We start from the raw sequence: 25,156 nt of genomic DNA on the forward strand, positions 1-25,156 counted from the left end.
GCTCTAAAAAAAGTTGCATGCGGGCGCTAAGGACCCCAGGACCGGCCCTGATTATAACTATAGTCAGAATTAAAATTGAAATCTGAATTATTTTCGATACACAAAAAAATTTTTTTTTTTTTAATTTTTTTGAAAAAAAAAAGTTGAAACAAATTTTTTTTTCCAAAATCAATTATTTTGTTAAGATAAGCAGAAAGTTCTTTGAATCATTTAAATCGGACGCTTAGTTCTCTCAAAAACTGCCATTTTTTACACATTTAGCTCCGTATCTTCGAAATAGCTGGGCCTGCCTTTGCCAAAAACTAATAAACACTTCTCCCAATTATTACTAATTGAATGTTTTTTAGATCATTCAAATAGGATGCTCCGTTCTCTGAAAAACTCGATTTCAATTTTCTGCACTCTTTTCTCTTTATCTCCGTAACGGCTGGACCTGCCTTTGCCAAAAACTAATCAGCTCTTTTCCCTATCAATAGGAATCGAATATTTTTTGAACTATTCACATTGGTTAATCCGTACGCCCGAAAACGTGGGCGAAAAATTATATCCATACACATACACATACACACATCCATTTTTTCTGAGGTATGCCAAAATGTTCAGAAACCTTCAAAACGTCGAGAAATGTAAAAATGTTCAATTTCGATTTTCGGCCCATTACAATAACTTACCATACGGGGAAGTTTATTACTAAAGTCATTAAAATTACAAAATCTTACAATCTATCCCCAAAGAACAAACCAAGCATACATTTCAATATTTTTTATTTAAAACGTTCAATAATAATATTATGTAGGCAGTCACAGGAGGTTGTTACAAAATTCGTATAGTATACTTGAGTTTCATTATTTTTCATTATCATTATTAAATATCAACGTAACCTAATTTACAACAAGTTAAAAAATAGAATTATTAAATAATTATTTATTCTTCGTAACGAAATATAATCACTTCGTAAGTACAAAAATAATTACCCTACTAATTCTTGTATAAAAAAACAGTCATCAGATCTCCTACGAATCCATGTAAAGTGTAAAATATTTGATCACATAATACTGATAGTTTAAAATTGACATTTCAATAAATAGAAAAAGAGAATGTTACCAATTTTGCGCTTAACATCTAAGGTTACCTCTCGATAAACTCACATTTATTTATTAAAACAGCGATTACTATCAACCAATAACGTTTCGAGAGGGAGGTTTATTTTTTATTATATCTGAGGTATATATTTGCGAGAAGAGATAATTCACTTACGATTACAATTATTATTTACTAACATCCATAACCTCGTGTATCGCGACACGATATGATAATAAAACGTGCAGGTAAAATAAAACACCTAGTAGTTATTGCATTACTTCGGTTTAAGGATCGATTTCGAACACTGGCATCTTTTCATACTTTTCGAGCGTTTTTGCATCATCTGTGTCGACCAGGAGGAGAGTGTGCGAATATCCCATCGTAACTTGCGGAATCTTCATTCCTTCTAATCGCGAGACTTCTTTCGGGGTCGACGAAGACTTCTGGAGATCGCCGAGACCCTGGGTAAAAGAAATATAATACACCGATTATATATATTATATATATATATATATATATATATACATATATATCTTATCTATATATATAAATCTCGTGTCACGATGTTGGTTCGCGATGGACGCCCAAACTACTGAAGCGATTTTAAATTTTATTGACTCATCGTGTGCATATATATCCAACTTAGGTTATAGGAAATTTTGAAAAGTAAATTTCAAATATAAATATATAATTTTTATAAATTTCTAAAAATTTTGACACAAAATGGCAAAAAAAAAACAAAACACAAAAATGACAAATGTCAAAATTTATGGAAAATTCGATATATAATTTTTGAAAAAAAAATTTGACATTTCAAAAAATAAAATTCAAAAACATGTACATATATAGATATTCCCAGCATTTATATCCAAATTAGATGAAATGCTATATTCAAAATCACAATTTATAGTTTTAAATCTAATTAAAAGTCAATGTTTATAAATTTGAATAAATGTTGACATGAAAATTGTCAAATGTCATTTGTCAATATTTATGAAAATAATTATATAAATAGATTTACGATTTAGATTTAATTGATTAGCTTACCAAATTATCTTGGAAATCAAAACTTCATCAAAACATTATAGATCAGAGATCACAATAAAAAAGTGGCATATTGAATTTAAAATTAAACATAAACAAAATTTTGACATTTCACAAAAAAAATGTTTGACGACTTACTTCAATATGAAGCAAATAAATTAATTATTCCAAGTTATGTTATAAGAAATATTGCCAAATAAATTATCTATAAACATTATTGCAAAATAAATACTATCATTTTCGACCAAAAAGGAAATATTTTGACATTTATAAATTTAGTGCATATTGCATATATGAAATTGACATTAACTATTTAAATTAAATGCAAATGTAAAAAATCTGATGTTTATATAAAAAATTGTATATTTAGCTAATGATACTGCGTTTTAGACTAATCCATGATGCGAGTGAATTAATTTTGGAAGTATGAAATGTCAAATAATTTTGAAAATTATAACAAGTTTTTAACTATTTGTCAGAAAGGATATATTTTATTACAAATTCATATCCATATCAAGCACCAAAGTAATAAATAATACTTATCAAATGACATTATTTATATACAATATTTAATGAATATTTTAATTATATTTTTTGACATTTGCTAATTCAAAATAAATTAAGAATAATTGAAAACAATGTCATAAATCGGATATTTATGGAAAAATATCAAATAAATATATTTATGTTTCATTTACTAATTGCTATGCCAAAATAGATAGTATTCATCTAAAATTATAGTCTAAATATTACAATTTTGATAAATAATCATCCATTATTTTAGAGTACGATAATTGATAAAAAATTAATAAAAGTGCCAAAAATCAAACATTTTATAGATTTGGACTCGGATTTCTCAGAACTTTATCCATGTTAGTTTCAGGGATAGTATGAATATCAATTTATAGTCGAAAATTTATATGATAAGTGATTAAAACATTATAGATCACAATAAAAAAGCGACATATTGAATGTTCAAAAAAAAAAAATGAATTTTTAGCGGCTTATACAAATAAATTAATTATTCCAAGTTATGTTATAGGCAATATTGGCAATCAAATTATAGATATAAATAATATCATATTATATTAAATTTCGACCACAAAGGAAATATTTTGGCATTTAAAAATTTAGTGCATATTGGATATATGAAATTGACATTCAATATTTTTAAATTAAATGCAAAAGTAAAAAATCTGATATTTATATATCGTAGCATTTTTTTTTCAAATCATATTTTTCTCAAACACGATGCTCTGAAAGATCTCAATTGTATAATTATATACTCATTGGTATTTATAAAACATTTTATAGGTTATATTATTTTTGATTTTGACTTGGATGGATTATACTGTTTTCTATAGAAAGTGTATAAAGCTTCCAGTTTGATTGTATTGACAAAACATATACAAATTAATGGGGTTTATTGTTTTGATAATACCTAATTGTATACAGCATTCAAACAACACATCCTTATACACTTAAAGTATTAATATTTTTGATTCTCTAGAAATTGTTTAGTTAGTAAAACTTGCTTAGCAAAACAACGTTTGCCGGGCCAGCTAGTATATATATATATATATATATATATATATATATATACACCTAAGTCTGTTTTTACACGGAGATTGGTTCCAGAAGAAGCCGTGTAAAAAAAAATCGTATAAAAAAAGACATTGATCTTATACAAAAATGGGTGAAGCGTTCCTAATCTCTAAAACCTATTAAAATTAGTGAAAAACAAGAATTTTCAAGAACAAGAATTAAATTAGTGCTATTCAGATTTGCTTTGACCAGTAAAAATTGTTTGTACGCGCTAAAGGGGAATTCACTTAAATCTTTAAGCTAGTGTTCGCAAACTATCGATACTATCGATGGTTTCAGACTTTTTTCTTTCATAAATACTTTTTTGTGATATGAACATACTTCGCAAAAATTAAATTTGACAAAAAAAATTTAAGAACATAAAATTTCAAATCGTGCTAAATGGAATAAAATCGTGTAAAAAATTAAAAATATTCAATTTTCAAACCTTGTTATATCAAAACCGTGTACAAAAAGACCGTGTAAAAACAGACTTAGGTGTATATATATATATATATATTGTATGAAAAATATTTAATCTACTTACAAGTTCTCCGTAAGTCGGTGAGGCACCCCAAGCGATTAAAGTGTCATCAGCTGAGATCATGATCGAGGTATTACTTGTACCAATGGCAGTTATATTCCAACCTGTTTAAAACAAAAAAACTAAACTAATACAAAATTTATTATTAATGCTTCGATAATTGCATAAAAATACTTACCACTTAAGTCTTGTACAGGTTTAGGATACATATTAGCTTCACCAGTCTTTTTATTTTGTCCAAATAAGAATAATTGACCTAAAAAGTAAAGAAAAAATAAATTGTTTGAAACTAGAAATAGAGTACACCTAAGTCTGTTTTTACACGGTCTTTTTGTACACGGTTTTGATATAACACGGTTCGAAAATTGAGTATTTTTAATTTTTTTACACGATTTTATTCCATTTAGCACGATTTGAAATTTTATGTACTTAAATTTTTTTTGTCAAATTTAATTTTTGCGAAGATGTTCATATCACAAAAAAGTATTTATGAAAGAAAAAAAGTCTGAAACCATCGATAGTATCGATAGTTTGCGAACACTAGCTTAAAGATTTAAGTGAATTCCCCTTTAGCGCGTACAAACAATTTTTACTGGTCAAAGCAAATGTGAATAGCACTAATTTAGGGGAATACCCTAAAAATTCTTGTTTTTCACTAATTTTAATAGGTTTTAGAGATTAGGAACAAATCACCCATTTTTGTATAAGATCAATGTCTTTTTTTACACGCTTTTTTTTTACACGGCTTCTTCTGGAACCAATCTACCGTGTAAAAACAGACTTAGGTGTAATTGATTTTGTAAAATAGGAAACATACCTAAATCGTTTATTGCCAAACTGTATTGTCCACCACAATACACACTTCGTACTCCACGGCTTTGCGAATCGAAGTATTTTATTAATCTGAAAATAATACATAGAAACAGGTGTGAGCGGCATTTTGCCTTAGGAACAATTACAAATTAATAGTTGAAACTTTGTGGATTCAAAACATTTTTTATATGTCCTTAAATAAATCAACAATTATGTTTCAAACACTTTTTTGCAGTTAGCTTAGCAGAAATTAGATAAAATTTACTACAACTAGTGTTGTATGGCATCGTGCCTTAAGGCAAATTGCTGGTACTTCCCGTACCGTGATGAAATATTCGAGAAATTTTAAACGTTTTAAAATATATTATTACAAATACTGTAACTTTCATTATTTTTCCTATCTTGTTATATCTGAGCAAATCAAATGTAAATTATAAATAAATCAATTTATCTCCACAACATTAACAATCGTCATTTCATTTCGAATTCAACCTAAAAAAAAAAAGTTGCCTAATTACACAAAATTGAAAAAGTGCTCCGGTATAGTCACAGTCTAAACGCATTTGCAAATAATTCTGTGCGACATTTTCACTTATACTGTGCTTAGCTTGGCGTCATTTTCACATTTTTCAATAGTTTCAAAAATATTTTATGGAAAATAAAAAAAGATGTAATATTTTTTTATCCTCAAAAGCAATTGCATTTTGTCAATACAAGCAGAAAGTTTTTTAGATCATTTAAATCGAACGCTTAGTTCACTCAAAAACTGCCATTTTTTGCACATTTAGCTCCGTATCTTCCAAATGGTGGGACCTGTCTTTGCCAAAAACTAATCACCTCTTCTCCCAATCATTACGAATTGAACGTTTTTTAAATCATTCAAATCCGATGCTCCGATCTCTCAAAAACTCGATTTCTATTTTCTGCACTTTTTGCTACATATCTCCGTAACGGCTGAACCTGCCTATGCCAAAAACTAATCAGCATATCTACCCATCAATAGGAATCGAATGTTTTTTGAACCATTCAAATCGGTTGATCCGTGCGCCCGAAAACGTGGACGAAAAAGTGCGGACATACAAAACACACACACACACACAAATCCATTTAGTTTCTGAGGTATGCCCTTTAAAAATGTTCAGAAACCTTTAAAACGTCGAGAAATGCAAAAATTTTCATTTTCGATTTTCGGCCCATTACTGTAACTACCCTACGGGAAGTTAATAATGTGCAAATTGTCTTATGCACTCTGATACGAATATTTTGATTTGAAGTAATATGAATTCACTCTTATGCATAGCAAAAGTAATACAAGATTCACAAAAATTAAAATCATGAGAATAAGAATTGTTATAATAAATATTTCTATATCATAATTTTTATTACCTGGGTACAAATTCATCCTTCGGTTCGGCATGACCCAATCGACCGAATCCTCCAAAGCCCCAACTGAAGCACCTTTTTTGTGAATCAATTGCAACCTGATAAAAAGGAAAAAATCAAATAGAGAAAATTTATATATATATATATATATATATATATATAATGATATTTTTAGAATTTGTTTATAATTACAGTATGATTTGTTCCACAGCTGAAATCGACAATTTGTGCTGCATCAATTGGTGTAACATGACCGTCTTTAGCCTTTTCGATATACAGAACAACTTTCTTTGGAGATGTGATACAATGGAATGAGATTTTGTTGGAAGTCACAAAGTATTTACCTTCTGTATTATGACCTGCAAATGATAAACAATTGAATATAAATAAGAATTTTAGATTTAATTGCTGGTACAACACTATACACGTATGAGACGTCCATTAATCGCGTGTTCGATTTTTTAAGGGGTTTTGGATAACATCTATACTAGGGTTTATACAAAAACCGACATTTCAGAAAACCGGTTTTCGAATTTTAATTTTACTAAAAAACCGGTTTTAACCGGTTTTCGAATTTTATATAGCAATCAAATTTTTGCTCGAATATTCTGTAATTTATCCGCAAATTTAGTGGAATTTAGAGCAGCATTTGACAGAACTAATTTATTGTTCAATTTTATAGGTAGTAAACAAAATTATTTTAATTTTAATTAGCAAAACTAAAAAATAATAGTTTATCTTAATTAAATAACTTTGAAAATAATTATTCGTTTTTCATGCATCATTTTCACATATTAAAATGAAAATATTTTTATGATAGTGAAAGGAAAGTTTTCGATTAAATAAAAATATTACATTTTTAAATAAAAAACATTCCTTAAATTAATATTACATACATGTTGATACATACTTGTTAATATCAATTTTAGGTTTAAAAACAATTAAGCTAAACTCGGATATTGTCTGTTCTAAGCAATTTTAATTAATTAATTTCAAACATTTTAATTGTTTTTTTTTTGTTTATAAAAATATGATTTCAAAAAACTATCGAATTGATACTTAAACGTATCCTTTGTTTACTCACAAAAATTCCTGGAATAGAAAATACTCTCATACTTGCGACCAATTTATGCTTAAATGTTTTTAAAGTCTGATATGATAATTCAAAGTTTTTTGTTCTTTTATTTGTGGCTTCTAGGGAATAAAACTGTTTTTTTAAGTTAGAGTAGAGGAAGTTAGTTCTTCAAAAAGAAGTCACAGTGATTTAAATTAATATATACACCGGTATAAAAATCTAAATTAATATATACAAAACCTTTCTGGGAACCATTGCAGACTGATAAGATATCAAATGCTATTGAAACGATATGATTTCAAGAATCAAAACGCTTTCATCTATCTTTTATATTTGGCTATATTTGTCATTTTTCATTTATACAGTGAAAACCGACTTTTTTCCACTAAACAACGGTTTTCAATTCCATAATTTTCGCCAAAAAACCGGTTTTTGAAAACCGACAAACCCTAATCTATACTATAACATGAAAATCTTTCTAAAAATGCTGCAAACCATATAAAAACGCAAAATCAGTAAAAGAAACCTTTGACAAAATTATTCGTATGCTTCAAAATCTGCACAATTACAAAACACCCTCCAAATGGCATCAAAATATTTCAAATTATATAAAAATCTTCTAAAAATTTCGCGAGCCTTATAAAAATTGCAGAATCTTATAAAATTAAAGAAATTTGACAAAAACAAAATAGTGTATTTAGAAAAAAACTGTATTCTTACAAAAATATAGAATATAGAAAATAAAATATAGAAATGCAAGGATTCAATTTTCGTTAATTAAGAAAAATAAATGCTTTCAAATTTATATTGTCGCTTTATTTTAAATGCTCAATCTCGACGTTTCGGAACTAGATACGTCCCATCATCAGGTTTTTTCTGCCAAAAACAATTTTTATATAAACGGACAATATTAATGACGAAGTATACAGAATATTAAGAAACGTAAAGAACGTAATTAGTTCCCAAACATCGTAATTAAACGTCTACTAAAAATAAATTGTTTTTTATTTATTGAAAAAATCCAGGACAAAAAAAGTTTTTTAATAAACTATTTCTTTATTTATTTACTGTCGACGTTTCGGAACTAGGAACGTTCCATCTTCAGGACATCTGTCAAGAAACATGATCTTGATAAGATTTAAGCAAACAATATGTTTAAGAAAAGAAAATGGATTTTTTAATTAATAAAATACTTAGTTGAAAAAATAATGTACAGAAATATGATAATATGATCAAAATTTGTTTCTTGCAATGACTGTTCTTTCTAATATATTGGACAAAGAAATAGTTTATTAAAAACCTTTTTTTGTTTTTTTTATATATATATATATATATATATATATATATATATATATATATAATTTTATTACCTAGTAGCAAGTAGTAATTTTATACAATATCAAGATATATATATATATATATATATATATATATATATATATACAGTACAGGCCAAAAGTTTCCGGACACATGAAAAAATCTCATTTTCTGAGTTTTTAGCTATATTTTTCATATAAAAATAATTTTATTCAAGTTAGTTTTGTACATTCTACGTAGTATTAATATTTAGTGACTGATTTGTAACCAATTTGTGAGAAATGATGGACTAATTAGCAATGAAAATGTCAAAATGTCACAGTCGATTTTCCTGAATATGACCACCCTTTGCTTTGATCACTGCAGCGCATATTTTTGGTAATCTTTTGACGAGTTTTTGCAATGTTTGCGCAGGTATGTTTTTCCAGGACTCGTTAAGGCAATTCCACAGGGCAGGGAGGCTGCTTGGATGCAAATCAGTCAGACAAATGCACAACAGTTCTATTGGATTAAGATCCATTATTTGAAGTATTTTTTCGTCTTGTTTTCGCTTCAAATAATTGTCACAGAGTCGAGAAGTGTGTTTAGGGTCATTATCTTGTTGAAAAATAAATTTTGGACCAATTAAATTAAGACCAGATGGAATGGCGTGGCGCTGAAGTATGGTATGATACTGTTCTTTCTTTAAAGTTCCATCTATTTGACAAGCGATCCGACTCCATTGAATCTAAAACAACCCCAAGCCATCACTGAACCACCACCGTGCTTTACCTTTGGCGAAATACACTTAGAATTGAGTCTTTCATTACCCTTCCTACGTCGATGATTTCCGAAAAGTTCGAATTTTGACTCATCCGTCCATAAAACTGATTTCCATTGATCGATGGTCCAATTTAAGTGGGTTTTGGCAAATTGCAATCTCTTTTGTTTATTTACTGTTCGCAGAAGTGGTTTTTTGAGTGTCCTGCACAATCGCCGGATCTTAATCCAATAGAGCTTGTGGGACGAGCTTAAATGCCTCGTGAAGGATTTGCATCCAACCAGCCTTGCTGCCTGTGGAATTGCCTTAACGAGTCCTGGAAGAACATACCTGCGCAAACATTGCAAAAACTCGTCAAAAGATTACCAAAAATATGCGCTGCAGTGATCAAAGCAAAGGGTGGTCATATTCAGGAAAATCGACTGTGACATTTTGACATTTTCATTGCTAATTAGTCCATCATTTCTCACAAATTGGTTACAAATCAGTCACTAAATATTAATACTACGTAGAATGTACAAAACTAACTTGAATAAAATTATTTTTATATGAAAAATATAGCTCAAAACTCAGAAAATGAGATTTTTTTCATGTGTCCAGAAACTTTTGGCCTGTACTGTATATATATAATTTTATTACCTAGTTGTCCAAATTCAGGTAAACCAAATGTATGCAAACCACCTTTAACATCGAGTATAACTGAAAAATCAGCACCACAGCCTACTTTGATTATAGGAGGACCACTGCCAAAAAATAAACAAAATGAACACAACAATCCAATTCAACTAGTTTTAAAAATCATTTATTTACCGATATTTTATCCTTGTAGGTTTATTCACAACTGCTGTTTGATTACCAACACCGCACTGCCCAAATTTATTATCACCACAAGCATAGACGGTACCGGTATCTAAAAAAAGAAAAAAAATAATAGATACTTTACATTATATTATATATATATATATATATATATATCTATATTAGTGATGTGCCAAGTCGAATCAAGTGATTCGAATCATTCGAATCAAGCCTTTAACGACTTGATTCGAATCAGATTTTACTTGATTCGAATCAACTCGTATCAAGCCGCAAAATATTTTCTGTGATAAAACATGTGTGAACACAAATTTTCATAAATATAAAAAAAATGTTTTAATTTAATTCAATATTATAATAATATAAATAATAGTAATAATAAATATAAAAAATAATAATAATAAATATAAAAAATAAATCTTGAATTAAATCATGCGAGTCACCCGCCTTTAATACGCTTAAATGTATCACCCGACTCCAATTTATATGACTTTAACCGCATTCAAGTCGTTATGAATTGATTCGAGTTCCTATGACTCAAACCGACTTATCCCGACTTCAAGTCGTTATGAATTGATTCGAGTTCCTATGACTCAAACCGACTTATCCCGACTTCAAGTCGTTATGAATTGATTCGAGTTCCTATGACTCAAACCGACTTATCCCGACTTCAAGTCGTTATGAATTGATTCGAGTTCCTATGACTCAAACCGACTTATCCCGACTTCAAGTCGTTATGAATTGATTCGAGTTCCTATGACTCAAACCGACTTATCCCGACTTCAAGTCGTTATGAATTGATTCGAGTTCCTATGACTCAAACCGACTTATCCCGACTTCAAGTCGTTATGAATTGATTCGAGTTCCTATGACTCAAACCGACTTATCCCGACTTCAAGTCGTTATGAATTGATTCGAGTTCCTATGACTCAAACCGACTTATCCCGACTTCAAGTCGTTATGAATGATTCGAGTTCCTATGACTCAAACCGACTTATCCCGACTTCAAGTCGTTATGAATTGATTCGAGTTCCTATGACTCAAACCGACTTATCCCGACTTCAAGTCGTTATGAATTGATTCGAGTTCCTATGACTCAAACCGACTTATCCCGACTTCAAGTCGTTATGAATTGATTCGAGTTCCTATGACTCAAACCGACTTATCCCGACTTCAAGTCGTTATGAATTGATTCGAGTTCCTATGACTCAAACCGACTTATCCCGACTTCAAGTCGTTATGAATTGATTCGAGTTCCTATGACTCAAACCGACTTATCCCGACTTCAAGTCGTTATGAATTGATTCGAGTTCCTATGACTCAAACCGACTTATCCCGACTTCAAGTCGGTATGAATTATCCGAGTTCATATGACTCAAACTGAATCATACCGACTTGAGTTCGAAACATGTGTCCGTGTTTAGCGTATCGACTTATGGAGATGCAGTGCGTATGGGTCTTGAGTGTTTGTTTATTTTTGACTAAGCGCTGAGAGCAAATTTGTTCATGAAATATCAAAAACTCATTTAGATAATAAATACGCGATTAAGATTTTAATTATTATCAAAATAAACTACACAACGAGTTTTATACACATACAAAATTATTATATTTTAATTATGCCAGTAATGGCAAATTCACACAAATGAAATAATATCAATCTTTACAGTAGTGGATTGAATTTTAAGTCATTCGTAAGACGTTAGATTCAGCTCCCTGTTTAGATTAGATCTAAACAATCAATAATATACACATGCATTCGTTCAACGTAAGATTAAGAATATTGTTTTATATGCTTTAGTGATAGAGAAGTGTTTGGTTAAATTTTACTGTAAATTCACTTGAAAGATTAGTTATATTTGTAGCTAGTTTATTATTATATATATATATAGTATAAATGTATTCATCTCTGCACTTTTTGGAATTAATTGCTTACTGAATTAATTATTTCACTTATAAAATTATTAAAATGATATTATTTCTTCTCTTAAATTATAATTGTTCATATATGAACTTGATTCGAATTGATTCGAATCATGATTCGAATCAGGTTTTTTTCTGATTCGAATCACTCGAATCAGGAAATTTTCGAGTCGGCACATCACTAATCTATATCTATATATATATAAATCTCGTGTCACGATGTTGGTTCGCGATGGACGCCCAAACTACTGAACCGGTTTTAAATTTTATTGGCTCATCGTGTGCATATATATCCAACTTGGGTTATAGGAAATTTTGAAAAGTAAATTTAAAATATAAATATATAATTTTTATAAATTTCTAAAAATTTTGACAGAAAATGGTCAAAAAAAAAAACAAAACACTGAAATGACAAATGTCAAAATTTATGGAAAACTCGAGAAGAAGATTTATGATTTTTGAAAAAACAATTTGACAGTTCAAAAAATTTAATTCAAAAACATATACATATATAGATATTCCCAGCATTTATATCCAAATTAGATGAAATGCTATATTCAAAATCACAATTTATAGTTTTAAATCTAATTAAAAGTCAATGTTTATAAATTTGAATAAATGTTGACATGAAAATTGTCAAATGTCATTTGTCAATATTTATGAAAATAATTATATAAATATATTTACAATTTATATTTATTTGATTAGCTTACTAAATTATTTCGGATACCAAAACTTCATCAAAACCTTATAGATCAGAGATCACAATAAAAAAGCGACATACTGAATTTAAAATTAATCATAAACAAAAATTTAACGTTTCACAAAAAAAAAGTTTAACGACTTCAATAAGAAACAAATAAATTAATTATTCCAAGTTATATTGCCGAACAAATTGTAGATACAACACAATATTGTAAAATAAATATCATATATTAATTTTTGACCAAAAAGGAAATATTTTGACATTTACAAATATACTGCATATTGAATATATGAAATTGACATTCACAATTCAATTAAATGAAAATATAAAAAATCAAATATTTATATAAAAAATTATATATCCAAAACAAAAAATTAATAAAAGTGCCAAAAATCAAACATTTTATAGATTTGGACTCGGATTTCTCAGAACTTTATCCATGTTAGTTTCAGGGATAGTATGAATATCAATTTATAGTCGAAAATTTATATGATAAGTGATTAAAACATTATAGATCAAAATAAAAAAGCGACATATTGAATTTAACATTAATCATAAACAAAATTCTGACAGTTCAAAAAAAAATGAATTTTTAACGACTTCAATAAGATACAAATAATTATTCCAAGTTATGTTATAGGCAATATTGGCAATCAAATTATAGATATAAATTATATCATATTATATTAAATTTCGACCAAAAAGGAAATATTTTCGCATTTAAAAATTTAGTGCATATTGGATATATGAAATTGACATTCAATATTTTTAAATTAAATGCAAAAGTAAAAAATCTGATATTTATATAAAAATTATATATTTAGATAATGGTACTGCGATGATTCAGACTAAAATCTAATTTATTCATTGATTAAAAAAAATATTTCACTATTTGACATAAATAAAATTAAAATAAACAAAACACTATGATGCGTTGGAATTAATTATCGAAATGTAAAGAAATTTGTGTAATAAAAATATAACATTATTATTAATATATCATGTATATTATAAGAACTTCTGCAATGCGGCAAAATATTTTTGATGGCAAAACAGCATTTGCCAGGTCAGCTAGTATATATATATATATAAATTAAAATGTATTATATATTATATAATACTTTATATTATATTTAAAACACCATACTTTACATTATATTGGTGTATTTATATTACCTGTTAAAAATAAGGTATGATGTCTGCCGGTTGCTGCGCCTATGATAACCAAATCTTCAAGACCGGTGACCTCGGTTGGCATGTCTCTTGTTTTGGTGTCTCCGACGCCCAATTGGCCACTAGGATTTCGACCTGGATAAAAAATTAGTACGTGAGTTGATAATATGGATGATAATGAATTTATGTATAGTAGGTATAAATATTTACCAATAGTATAAGCTTTTCCTTCTTCAGTTATCAATACAGAGTGAACTGCTGAACAGGAACTGACTGCCAACTTGTACTAAAATAGATGGCATATGAATTAATTGATGATTTTATAGTAAAAGTAACGAATGATAAAATGAGGTTTTAATTTATCTATTTACCTTTCTGTCAGTCAACCGATGGAATGTATATAAATTCGGATGGCTCATACTGATCTTCTTAACATCTCTTTTTCCTGCCATTTCCCAAGCGACTTGACCAGCGATCAACAACTTACCGCCATCACGGGATAAAGATTTTAACAACTCCTAAAAACAAAAACAAGTTCAGTACATGAGTCGAGTACTTTTGATTATTGTTTGTCAATTATTATACCTCTGGTAGTTTTTCTGCTTTCTCGAGTTCGCCATCGATAAGAATCTCATCAGGTGGAGCATTGTCCCCCTGATCACTGAATTCAGACCCGTAATCCTCACTATCGGATTCTGCTTTGTATTTCTTTTTGTTTGCTGTTTTCTTAGTAGGGGCACGTTTACGTTTGGCTGCGGACATTTTTATTTAGCAAAATTCTGAAACAATCAAAGATTTGTAAATGAATAATTATAAAACCAGTGGTGTATGGCATCGTGCCTTAAGGCAAATTGATAAAACTTTCCGTTCCAAAAATTGAATTTTTTAAAAAAGTTTTTTTTTAACATTAAAAAAATTAGATTTTTGGAATATTTTAAATTTTTAAAAAATTTGATTTTTTTAAAAAAAAATTACTATTTTGGTAAAAAGTTTTTTTTATTTTGAAATATTTTGGAAATTCTGAACTTTTTTTCAAAGCAATCGTACTGCTTTCTGCATAGAGACGAAATATTAAAGCGCGTAAGCGCCGCGTCGCCGTCTAACGGACAAACGATGTTACCGAACCCATAGAAATGTAAACAAAATTTGAACGTGTTATTAAAATCTTCATAAAATATCTGATAATTTGAAGTGCATATGTCTAATGATCATTTTTGACCGCCAAATGGTATTTTTTTTACTAGATCTCCGAAACCGTTAGACCTGCCTTCTCAAAAATTTTACCAGTTCTTTATCTTCGCAATTCAAATAAATGCTCTTTAAATTATTAAAATTGGTTTTTCCATGAGCCCGAAATCGTCCACGAAAATTTGTATCCGTACACACACACACATACATTTTTTCTAATGTATTCCAAAATGTTCAAAAACCTTTATTTTCATTACAGTTTTTGACAAAATTGTGCATTTAATTAACTTCCCGTATGAATATAGTTTTTCGTCCACGTTTTCGGGCGCACGGATCACCGATTTGAATGATTCAAAAAAAAACATTCGATTCCTATTGATAGGCAGATGTGATGATTAGTTTTTGGCAAAGGCAGATCCAAGCCACTTCAAAGGTACGAGACAAAAAATGCATAAAATGGAAATTCCATTTTTGCGAGAACGGGCCATCCGATTAGAATGATTCAAAAACCATTCGATTAGCGTTGACGGCGAGACGTGTCGATTAGTGTTTTTTGTAAAGGCAGATCCAGACATTTCGGAAACACGGAACAAAGGGTGCAATAAAAAAAAACATTTTTTAAGAGCATAATTAGTTTTTGAGAAAGGCAGGTCCAGCGGTTTCAAAGTTTTCAATATGAATATTTATTTGAAAATTTTCACAAAGTTACAACTTTTTTCAAATATCAAAAATATATATTTGATGATTTTAATATTAAAAAATACACAGTTTTAAATTTCATAAATTCTAAAGCTCATCTAAATATCTGAAATATAGAATTTTGACTTTGCAATTCAGATCGGAATGATATATTTAAAAATAAGGTTCTCTCAAGCATGATCAAATATTAGATAAGGCATTTCATTCTAAATCGGCTTGATTAGCCTTTGTTTATTTACATTCTTTGAAAGTATATATAAATATCATAGTCTAATTTGTAAACTCATATTTTAAATATAAAATACAAATAATGAATGCGACAATACTTGTAATAATATATTAGAAAAATATTTAAAACAATTGTTATTAATCAATGATCAATTTTTGTAGATTATTGATTATTTTTAATCCTCGAACGTTACGGGAAGTACCAGCAATATATATTATTTGGATAAATGTTGATAAAACAAAAAACTTCTTATCAGACATCCTTTCAGATAACTAAAATAAATTTATTCGATCCATAAGTTTCAAGTCCCAATTTGCTCTTCTTCTGTGGGAAGAAAACTACAAAAAGCGACAAAAGAAAAATATTTAAATTTATCATAACATAGGGAACAAAAATATTATAAAACAAGTAAAAACAAGACTTTCTCCAGGTAATCTGGAATTATATATTTGAAACTTGATTATTCCATTTTTCAGCCCTTGGATAATGATTTATATATATATATATATATATATATATATATATATATATATATATATATATATATATATATATATCATATTAATCAGCTCAAACATAACATTGATTTTTCCAATCCCACGGTCCTACATTTCGAAAATAATTTATTTAAAAGAAGGTTTAGCGAAGGATGCCTAATATCTTTACACAACGACAGGGCCATAAATAAAAGATTGGACAACAATTCGCTTTGCAATGACTATAAAATAATCCTTGACCATTTTTCAAAACACTACCATATCTGAATGAAGCGTGTATTTTATTATTTTACTAAAAACATATGTCTGCCAGTCTTTTTACACTTTCTCAAAAAATTGTAAACACAATTCATTCAGTTTTTAGACGTTAGTCAATCTGTACACACTAAAATGTAACCAAAAATTGTCAAAAAAATAATTAGTTTAAATGTTCCAGTTATTAATAGCTTAGTATATCACAGTGTAATAGTGTAGTGTATTTTTGTATTATAATTAATTTCTGTAAGTAATTATATATATATAAGTTCTATAACTTTATATTATTTTCCTCCTACATCATATAAAATCTTTTAGTTCCACTGAATGATGGTCTCGATGAAGACTGAAACGTATGGATAAATAAAGTATCTCAAAACTACTTTAGTTTTTTTTACTTGGTGTTACTGCCCGATACTAAATAACTCATCATATATATATCTTGACAGGAAAAAATTGGTATTCAAATGAATCTATTAAATTTATTTTAAGGAACATATATTACTTTTCTTTCTATTTTATTATTTCAATGGATGCCTGTAAAGAGTAGTTTGTATGCATATATTATAAATATATATATATAAATATATATATATATATATATATATATATAAATAAATATATATATATATATATATATATATATATATATGTGTGTGTTTGTTATTAAAATTATTACTAAACCAACCAAAACTTAGAATAGTTTATTATTAACAATAAACAATTAAATCAAAACAAACCGTTATTGTTTATACCCGTCGTTTCTAACCTAAATCAAAACAACTTGTACACAAATCGACATTACCCAAAAAGACATTTTATAAAAACTACTTATACAAAAAAAAAACGCGCGTCTAAAAACTTCTTCCAACAATGGCTGAGCCGACACAGACAACTCATTATAAAAAAATATTAATATACAATTAAACACAACCTGTATGTATTTATTTGTTATTGTTTACAAACGCAGACACACGATACAATACACAAATAACACACACAACACTTTATTAATGTATAGTAAAAGATACAAATGTAGGACGCCGTTTCGATTGTGTAGGAAAAAAACTTTACATATGGAAAACAAATTGAAAATGAGCTATCTTCTTTTATTATTATTACAAACGGACACTAACCTTTAACTTCTTGTTAATTTACGAGCACTTTAAACGCCACTTCGATGCATTAATATGTTTATTTAGTTGTATTTTCTTTCGGATTGTGCGATGGCCGGGTCACGGTTTATTATGTATGTATATAAAAATTAAAATGGCGATGAAATAATGGCAAATACTGTATTTAATGTGCTTGTGTATTTTTCAAATGTAATCAGATGGTTCGCGGCTCGGCTAAGGAGGTTAGTTGACAGTTTTGACAGGAGGCAGGGGTTCGGCGGAAGTTGGAGAGATGGCGGTGTCGTTTGGCGGTTGTATATATGAAACAAACTAGTGGTGCGTGGCATCGTGCCTTAAGGCAAATTGCTGGAACTTTCTGTACCAAAAATTAAATTAGTAAAAAAAACTAGTTGGTATTGGTATTTTGCCTTGAGGCAAGTTACATGAACTTTCCGATATGTATAAATAATCGACTTGATCAATAATAAACAAATTAATTTATGAATGATTATAAGTATTCCGAGAGGATTTATTACACATAATTGAATATGAACGAACACTTTGACTCGGAGTATTTTCTATAAGCAAATTTTCAAAAAAATCAACAATTTTTATTTTTGAACCAGTTTCCGTAGGACTTTAATTGTTTAGTATGTTCATTAAGACCAAGTACTATTAACGTTATACCAAGTAAATTCTCTAATTTTAATTTTAACAAACGTCAAAAAACTACTTATTTTCTCAAACTTTGATGAATTTTTAAAATTAAACTACTTCTCGTAAGGCCGTAATATTTCAGTAAGTTCTACAAGGCCATGATATATATCACCAAAAAAAGTTCCATGGAAATCGGCTTAAATTTTTCTTTCAACAATTAATTACAAGAAAACGGCTCGGTAAATACTCACCTAAAACTAATCAGTATCATTTCCAACTAATATCTTTCGAACAGTTTTTGATTTTTTAAAATCGGTTTAGTAGTATGAGCTTAAATGTGGACAAAAGGTTTAACACTTTTTCCAAATTACAAAGAAACGGCTCGGTCGATCGTCGCATAAAACTGAGAAACGATAATCCTCTTCGAGATACATCAAATGCTTTTTAAATATCTGAAATCGGTTCAGGCGTTTTTGAAAAAACGTCGATGAAAGGTATAATTTTAACAAATGCCAAAAAAACGATACTAATTTTTGCAAACTTTGACGATTTTTTAAAGCTAAACCAGTTGTCGTAGGGCCGTAATATTTTAGTATGATCTATAAGACTATGGTATCTACCGCCAAAAAAAAATTAATAATAATAATAATAAAAATCGTTTTAACACTTTATTACAAGAAAACGGCCCGGCCGATCTCTACCAAAAACTAATCAGCACGATTCCCAACCAATATCTATCGAATGGTTTTTGAATTTTCGAAATCGATTCAGAATTGCGGGCTAAAACGTAGACGAACAATTTTTCACTTTTCTGCGATTTAGAAAGAAACGTCTCGGCCGATTGTCGCACAAAACTGACAAACAATAGTCCTCATCGAGATACATCGAATGGCTTTTAAATTTTTTAAATCGGTCCATCCGTTTTGGAGAAAACGTCGATTTACGGCAAAAAATCTGTTCACACACACACACATACATACTTTTTCCAAATGTTGGTCTCATTCGATTCAGAATGGCTTGAAACGTCGTGAAAACATAAAATTAGCGAATCGGATTTTTTGATGAAAACATAAACTTCTTCTTCGGGTAGTTGTTAATAAAATACAAATTTATATTACAAATTTTATAAAAAAAATTATAGTAATCACAAAAAAATCAAAAATGAAAATTGTTATATATCTTTACGTTTTAGATATTTCTGAAAATTTTGGCACCTTGGAAAAAATTGATGTATGTTTGTGTGTACTTGTGCATGTATGTGCTGATACAATTTTATTTTAATATTTTATAATTGCCTCTTTTTCTGAATTTTTCTGATGAAATAAATATCTACCTATGTTGTAATGGTCTTTAGTGCACGAGTACAGATTAGATTGATATTTGTTTATTTTCTCAAGCGAAACCTATTATTATTATTGCGCAATTTATTCCAATAAATAAATATTATAATTTTAATCGCCCTATAAATCCCGCCGGACACACTTCATATTGAATCGGGTGCGTTTTGCCGTGTAATCAATTTGAAATGGGAAAATAATACTTGGTGGTGTGTAAATATATACATCATATATATATATATATATATATATATATATATATATATATGTGTGTGTGTAAGTATATATAAAGAGGGTTAGATACCGGAACAATTGTGTTTACGATCACACAAACCTATTTGCAATGTTGCAGAGTATGACAACCCTATAGGAATACACCTTAGATACAAATCACATTTTTTATTTCTCACCAACACTTATTATTATTACACTTGAATAATGATCTTGAATGGATATAGTTAGCGGGATCATCTTTTATAGAAACGATTCAAAAAACAATAGAATTAAAAACACACCTTTACATGGTATTTGCCCAAAACTTATAACCATTTTTTCCCGTCATGTTTTTTGGATCATACAAATCGGATGATCCGTTCTCTCAAAAACTCGATTTCTATTTTCTGCACTCTTTGCTCCGTATCTCCGTAACGACTGGACCTGCCTTTGCCAAAAACTAATCAGCACATCTCCCTATCAATAGGAATCGAATGTTTTTTAAACCATTCAAATCAGTTGATCCATGCGCCGGAAAACGTGGACGGAAAAATGCGGACATACAAAACACACACACACACATCCATTTGGTTTCTGAGGTATGCCAGTAAAATGTTCAGAAACCTTCAAAACGTCGAGAAATGCAAAAATTTTCATTTTTGATTTTCGGCCCATTAGTATAACTACCCTACGGAAAGTTAATAATTTTTTTATGAAACAAAGGAGGTTTTTGGTTCAGAAAAATTATACAATATGTTTATTAATATTTTAATAAATACGATAAATATTTATATTGCAATTTACTAATTTTTATCTATTTATGTGTTTATTTTCTTATCATGATCATGTTCTAGACTGATGTCCTGAAGATAGAAAGTGCATTGTTCCAAAACGTTAACAATAAATAATAAAGGTTTTTTATTGCTATTGCATTTCTTGTTCGATGCTCAACACAAATTAATATATATATATATATATATATATATATATATATATATACATATATATACTAGCAAACCCGACGAACTCCGTTTCGCCACCAGATGGTTTCGTGAAAAAGATGAAGAAATTTTTTGTTTTATATTTGAAAAGAAAAAAAATTGATTGTATTATACAACAGTAATGAATTTATTTTGATTACAAAAATGAAGTGTTTTTTAGTTGAACTTCTCTAAGTAAATGAAAGTGAATCCGCAAATTATCCGTTTCATTGAAGTGCTCTTTGGTAAACCACATTTTTTGTTTTTTGGTCTGATGTTAACATAAACAAAGCGGATGGTTTTCCATCTCTTGAACAGGCAACGCATAACTGCCCATGTGAAAAACGATGATTTTCTAAATAATCTATTTGAAATTTATCCCCCAAAAACACTAAGCGATTGGCCTTGCGACTTGTTAATTGTCATTACGAACTGGAAATTGCAATCGTTTGAAGTCAAACGGAAGACCAGTCGGAATCATTGGTATGTCACCAAATCGCCAGCAATTTCTGATTGAATGGTGAAATTCAGTGCGTGTACATCATTATTCTTTGCGGCAAGAATTGCTCGTTGGCTTAACCAAGCATAATTCTGATAATTCTCACTAATGTCATTACTCGAATTTTTAATTACGGTGCGTGAAGTTCCAGCAGCTTGCATTAAGGCACGATGCCGTGCACAACTAATTTTCTTAGCTATAAACCTTGCGGACCTCGAGACCTTTTCAACGAATGCAAAATTGTCTAAATAGGTTCGAGCGTTCTGGAGTTATTTTGTCAGGAAGGAAAACCCGACTTATTTTTATATATATAGAAGATATACCATTTTTTCTCCGGGTTCTTCTCACCTGCCTAGCATATGTCTTTAGGATAGATGTAAAGCGCACGCGTTCGTGTCCCCTGTAAGTAATTGTTTTCTCCTTTTTTGAAGTGGAAGTGTGGTGCCCCCAGAACAAAAGTAGGCGCCACGCCCATTCGAGCCCCGGGCGGAATTTCTGCGTTTCCCGACGGGAAAAACATTATGCGGCAGAATGCTAATTTGGCGGGAATTATGGATAATGGTTTGCTGGTCGGTTTAAAATTATGTGTAAAGATGGGATGGTCAGTTTCTTAATAATTAACTGTTGAAGAAGTGGATTTGATTATTTTCAGATAGTTTAAGGGGCACAACTAGTGTGAAATTTTCAAAAAATCGAATTTTCAATTTTTCCATGTTTCGATAGGTTATACCTTTAAAAATAACATACCAAAATTTTAAATCGATATCTTAAATTGTTTTTGAGTTACAGCCATTTAAAGAGTATATATATATAGTATATACTATAACGATCATTTAATCTTTAAACGCGTTTTTCTCGAAACAGCATTTTTCGAATTTGCTGCAGCGATTAGTCAAAAACAAATGATCAGATCACTACCAAATTTTTTTTACATGTTTTATATATAGTTCTCCGTAAAATGAACTATCGATTTTTTGATCGGATCAAAAATCGAATTTTGGCAGTCCAAAAACGACTAAAATTTTGGGTAAAATTCGACTTTTTTTAAAAAACGCCGTCATTTGTCAATTTTTGATTTTTTTTCCTCATCGTAGTTCAGTTTACAGACAATATTATCTAGTTTAACGAGAATTTTTTTTTTAAATTTCATCCACGTAGAAGGCCGGAATCACTGCAGCTGTTAAGGGCCTTTTTTATCGCGTCGTTGGAGATCGACGATAACTTAAAAAATATCTAATTTTTTTCTTCAAAAATTTTACTATGTATTCTTAAAACATGTATAAATATATTCCTAAAATTTTGAAATGATTGATAAAGTAGTTTTTTTAATATAAATTCCCAAAAATTACCTTTTTTTAGGCGGTTACACTAGTTGTGCCCCTTAAAAACACATCAAAAACAAAATCGTTGCAAATTTGCATAACAAAACAACACGTTACGTTCTTGTTTGCAACGTAAAAACATCTGTGTAATATCCAGGATACGTAACTGCTACATTATTGTTAAATCTGAAAATTTACCGATCTAAAAAATCGCCCGATCTACATTCAATTTTCTTTTACGGTTCAGATCGTTTAACACTTTGTCCATTATTCGAAGCGTGTGTATGAATAAAAATTCGCATTGTTCGAGTAACATCGAACGAGCCAATTTCTCAAAAGCGAATTACGCGCCGTTCGCTGACACTGACGCGTGTCTTCCGCCCACCGACGGAAGACACGCGTTGGGAACAGGTCACGTGGCCTCCGAATGGGACGCACACGGCCGACAAGAGGAGGAGGATACACTTTGAATATATATATATATATATATATATATATATATATATATAGACGACCCGACACACATTGTCCTGTACCTATGTCTACAATTTTTTATATAATATACTAATATATACCGTTCACCTAAAAATAATAATTATTGTTTTCTAAATTACTCTTCACACCCAAATGCATATACATTTATAATATGGGCGATGTTAAATGTAGAACTGCTTTAGATAAAATAATGAGTCTCAATTCCCATACTGTATTGGAAATTGAAGTCTTTTAAACGGTGTAACATTACCATAACCATAACATAGCACTGGTACTTCATGTTGGATTAAATTAATTTAATTTTATATTATTTAACTTATCCAAAATTGCATCTTAATCTTCTCCTAATCGATATCGTGAGGGCCGAATTGTATCTATACATCTTTACTTTCCCATTTGTTGTTATAAAGTGAAATTTTTACGAATTTTAAAAATATTGTGGAAAGATTAGTAAAAGAGGCGAAGAAATTTTATATAATTTTCATGGAATTTTTTTTGGCAATGTATACCATGGTCTTATAGAACTTACTGAAATATTACGGCCTTACGTCAAGTAGTTTGATTTTAAAAATTCATCAAAGTTTAAGAAAATGAGTATAGTTCTTTTGATATTTATTAAAATTGAAATTAGACGATTTACTTCATATAACGATAGAGTACTTGGTCTTAATGAACATATTAAACAATTAAAGTCCTACAAAAAACTGGCTTAATTATAAAAATTATTGATTTTTGAAAATTTGCTTTTAGAAAACTCCGAGTCAAAGTGTTCGTTCGTTTACAATTATGTGTAATAAATCCTCTCGGAATACTTTTAATCACTCATAAATTAATTTATTTTTTATTGATCAAGTCGATTATTTACACATATCGGGAAGTTCATGTAACTTGCCTCAAGGCTAAATACCAATCCCAACTATAGTTTGTGATGATTTTCTACAAGCAACTCAAATTTCTGTTGAAACAAATTTATATAATTTTTGTGTTTCTGCTGTTTATTGTCCAACAAATGGATTTTAAAAAAGAGTTTGCGTAAGGTTCTCACGCGAATGAAGTAAAACTTTTTTGCTATCGTACGAGATGGCATGTCAGTTAAACAATTAATATAACAATTTTGAATAATGTTTCTTAGTAGTATAGTAACACTCACGATGCACACATTTTTAATGTCAATTGACATTTATATACCATTATATATATTTATATAATAATAAATTCAAAATTTTAAATTTATAATAGCATTAAAATATTTATAATATTTAAAAACAATAATGTAATTAAAGTCATACTTCAGATACGACATGATCGGTTTGTCATTGTAATTAGCATTTAGAAAAATGAAGTAATTGCTGATTAATGAATATCTATAATATTCGTTCACACAGTGGACAGCTGTAATATAACAATCTTGAATAATTTCATGAACACTATCAATGAATAAACTGCATA

The 25,156-nt window shown here is 29.1% G+C and overlaps 1 protein-coding gene across 1 annotated transcript; it reads right to left on the minus strand.

Moving 5' to 3' along the window:
• Positions 1–979: 979 nt before the first annotated feature.
• LOC113366266 (protein RCC2 homolog) lies at positions 980–18,397 on the minus strand. The gene is made up of 13 exons (XM_026607845.1): positions 18,226–18,397; positions 14,807–15,000; positions 14,593–14,739; positions 14,432–14,507; positions 14,225–14,356; positions 10,414–10,513; positions 10,243–10,346; positions 6,644–6,810; positions 6,455–6,549; positions 5,073–5,158; positions 4,434–4,511; positions 4,259–4,359; positions 980–1,544 (listed from the first exon to the last, which is right to left on the minus strand). The coding sequence occupies exons 2-13, from the start codon at positions 14,981–14,983 to the stop codon at positions 1,368–1,370; spliced, it is 1,440 nt and encodes a 479-aa protein (XP_026463630.1). The 5' UTR covers positions 14,984–15,000; positions 18,226–18,397; the 3' UTR covers positions 980–1,367.
• Between the last annotated feature and the right edge of the window lie 6,759 nt (positions 18,398–25,156).

This window comes from Ctenocephalides felis, unplaced genomic scaffold, assembly GCF_003426905.1.
Source record: "Ctenocephalides felis isolate EL2017-DRISC unplaced genomic scaffold, ASM342690v1 CF-g0.4_SCAFFOLD_01170, whole genome shotgun sequence".
Taxonomy (NCBI): Eukaryota; Metazoa; Arthropoda; class Insecta; order Siphonaptera; family Pulicidae; genus Ctenocephalides; species Ctenocephalides felis.

Coding starts and splice junctions, on each gene's coding strand:
- LOC113366266 (XM_026607845.1), bottom strand. CDS start 14,983: ATGTCCGCAGCCAAACGTAAACGTGCCCCTACTAAGAAAACAGCAAAC. Junction 6,811..10,242: donor ACCTGAATTTGGACAACTAG/GTAATAAAATTA, acceptor TATCATTTGCAG/GTCATAATACAGAAGGTAAA. Junction 4,512..5,072: donor TTTGGCAATAAACGATTTAG/GTATGTTTCCTA, acceptor TTTACTTTTTAG/GTCAATTATTCTTATTTGGA.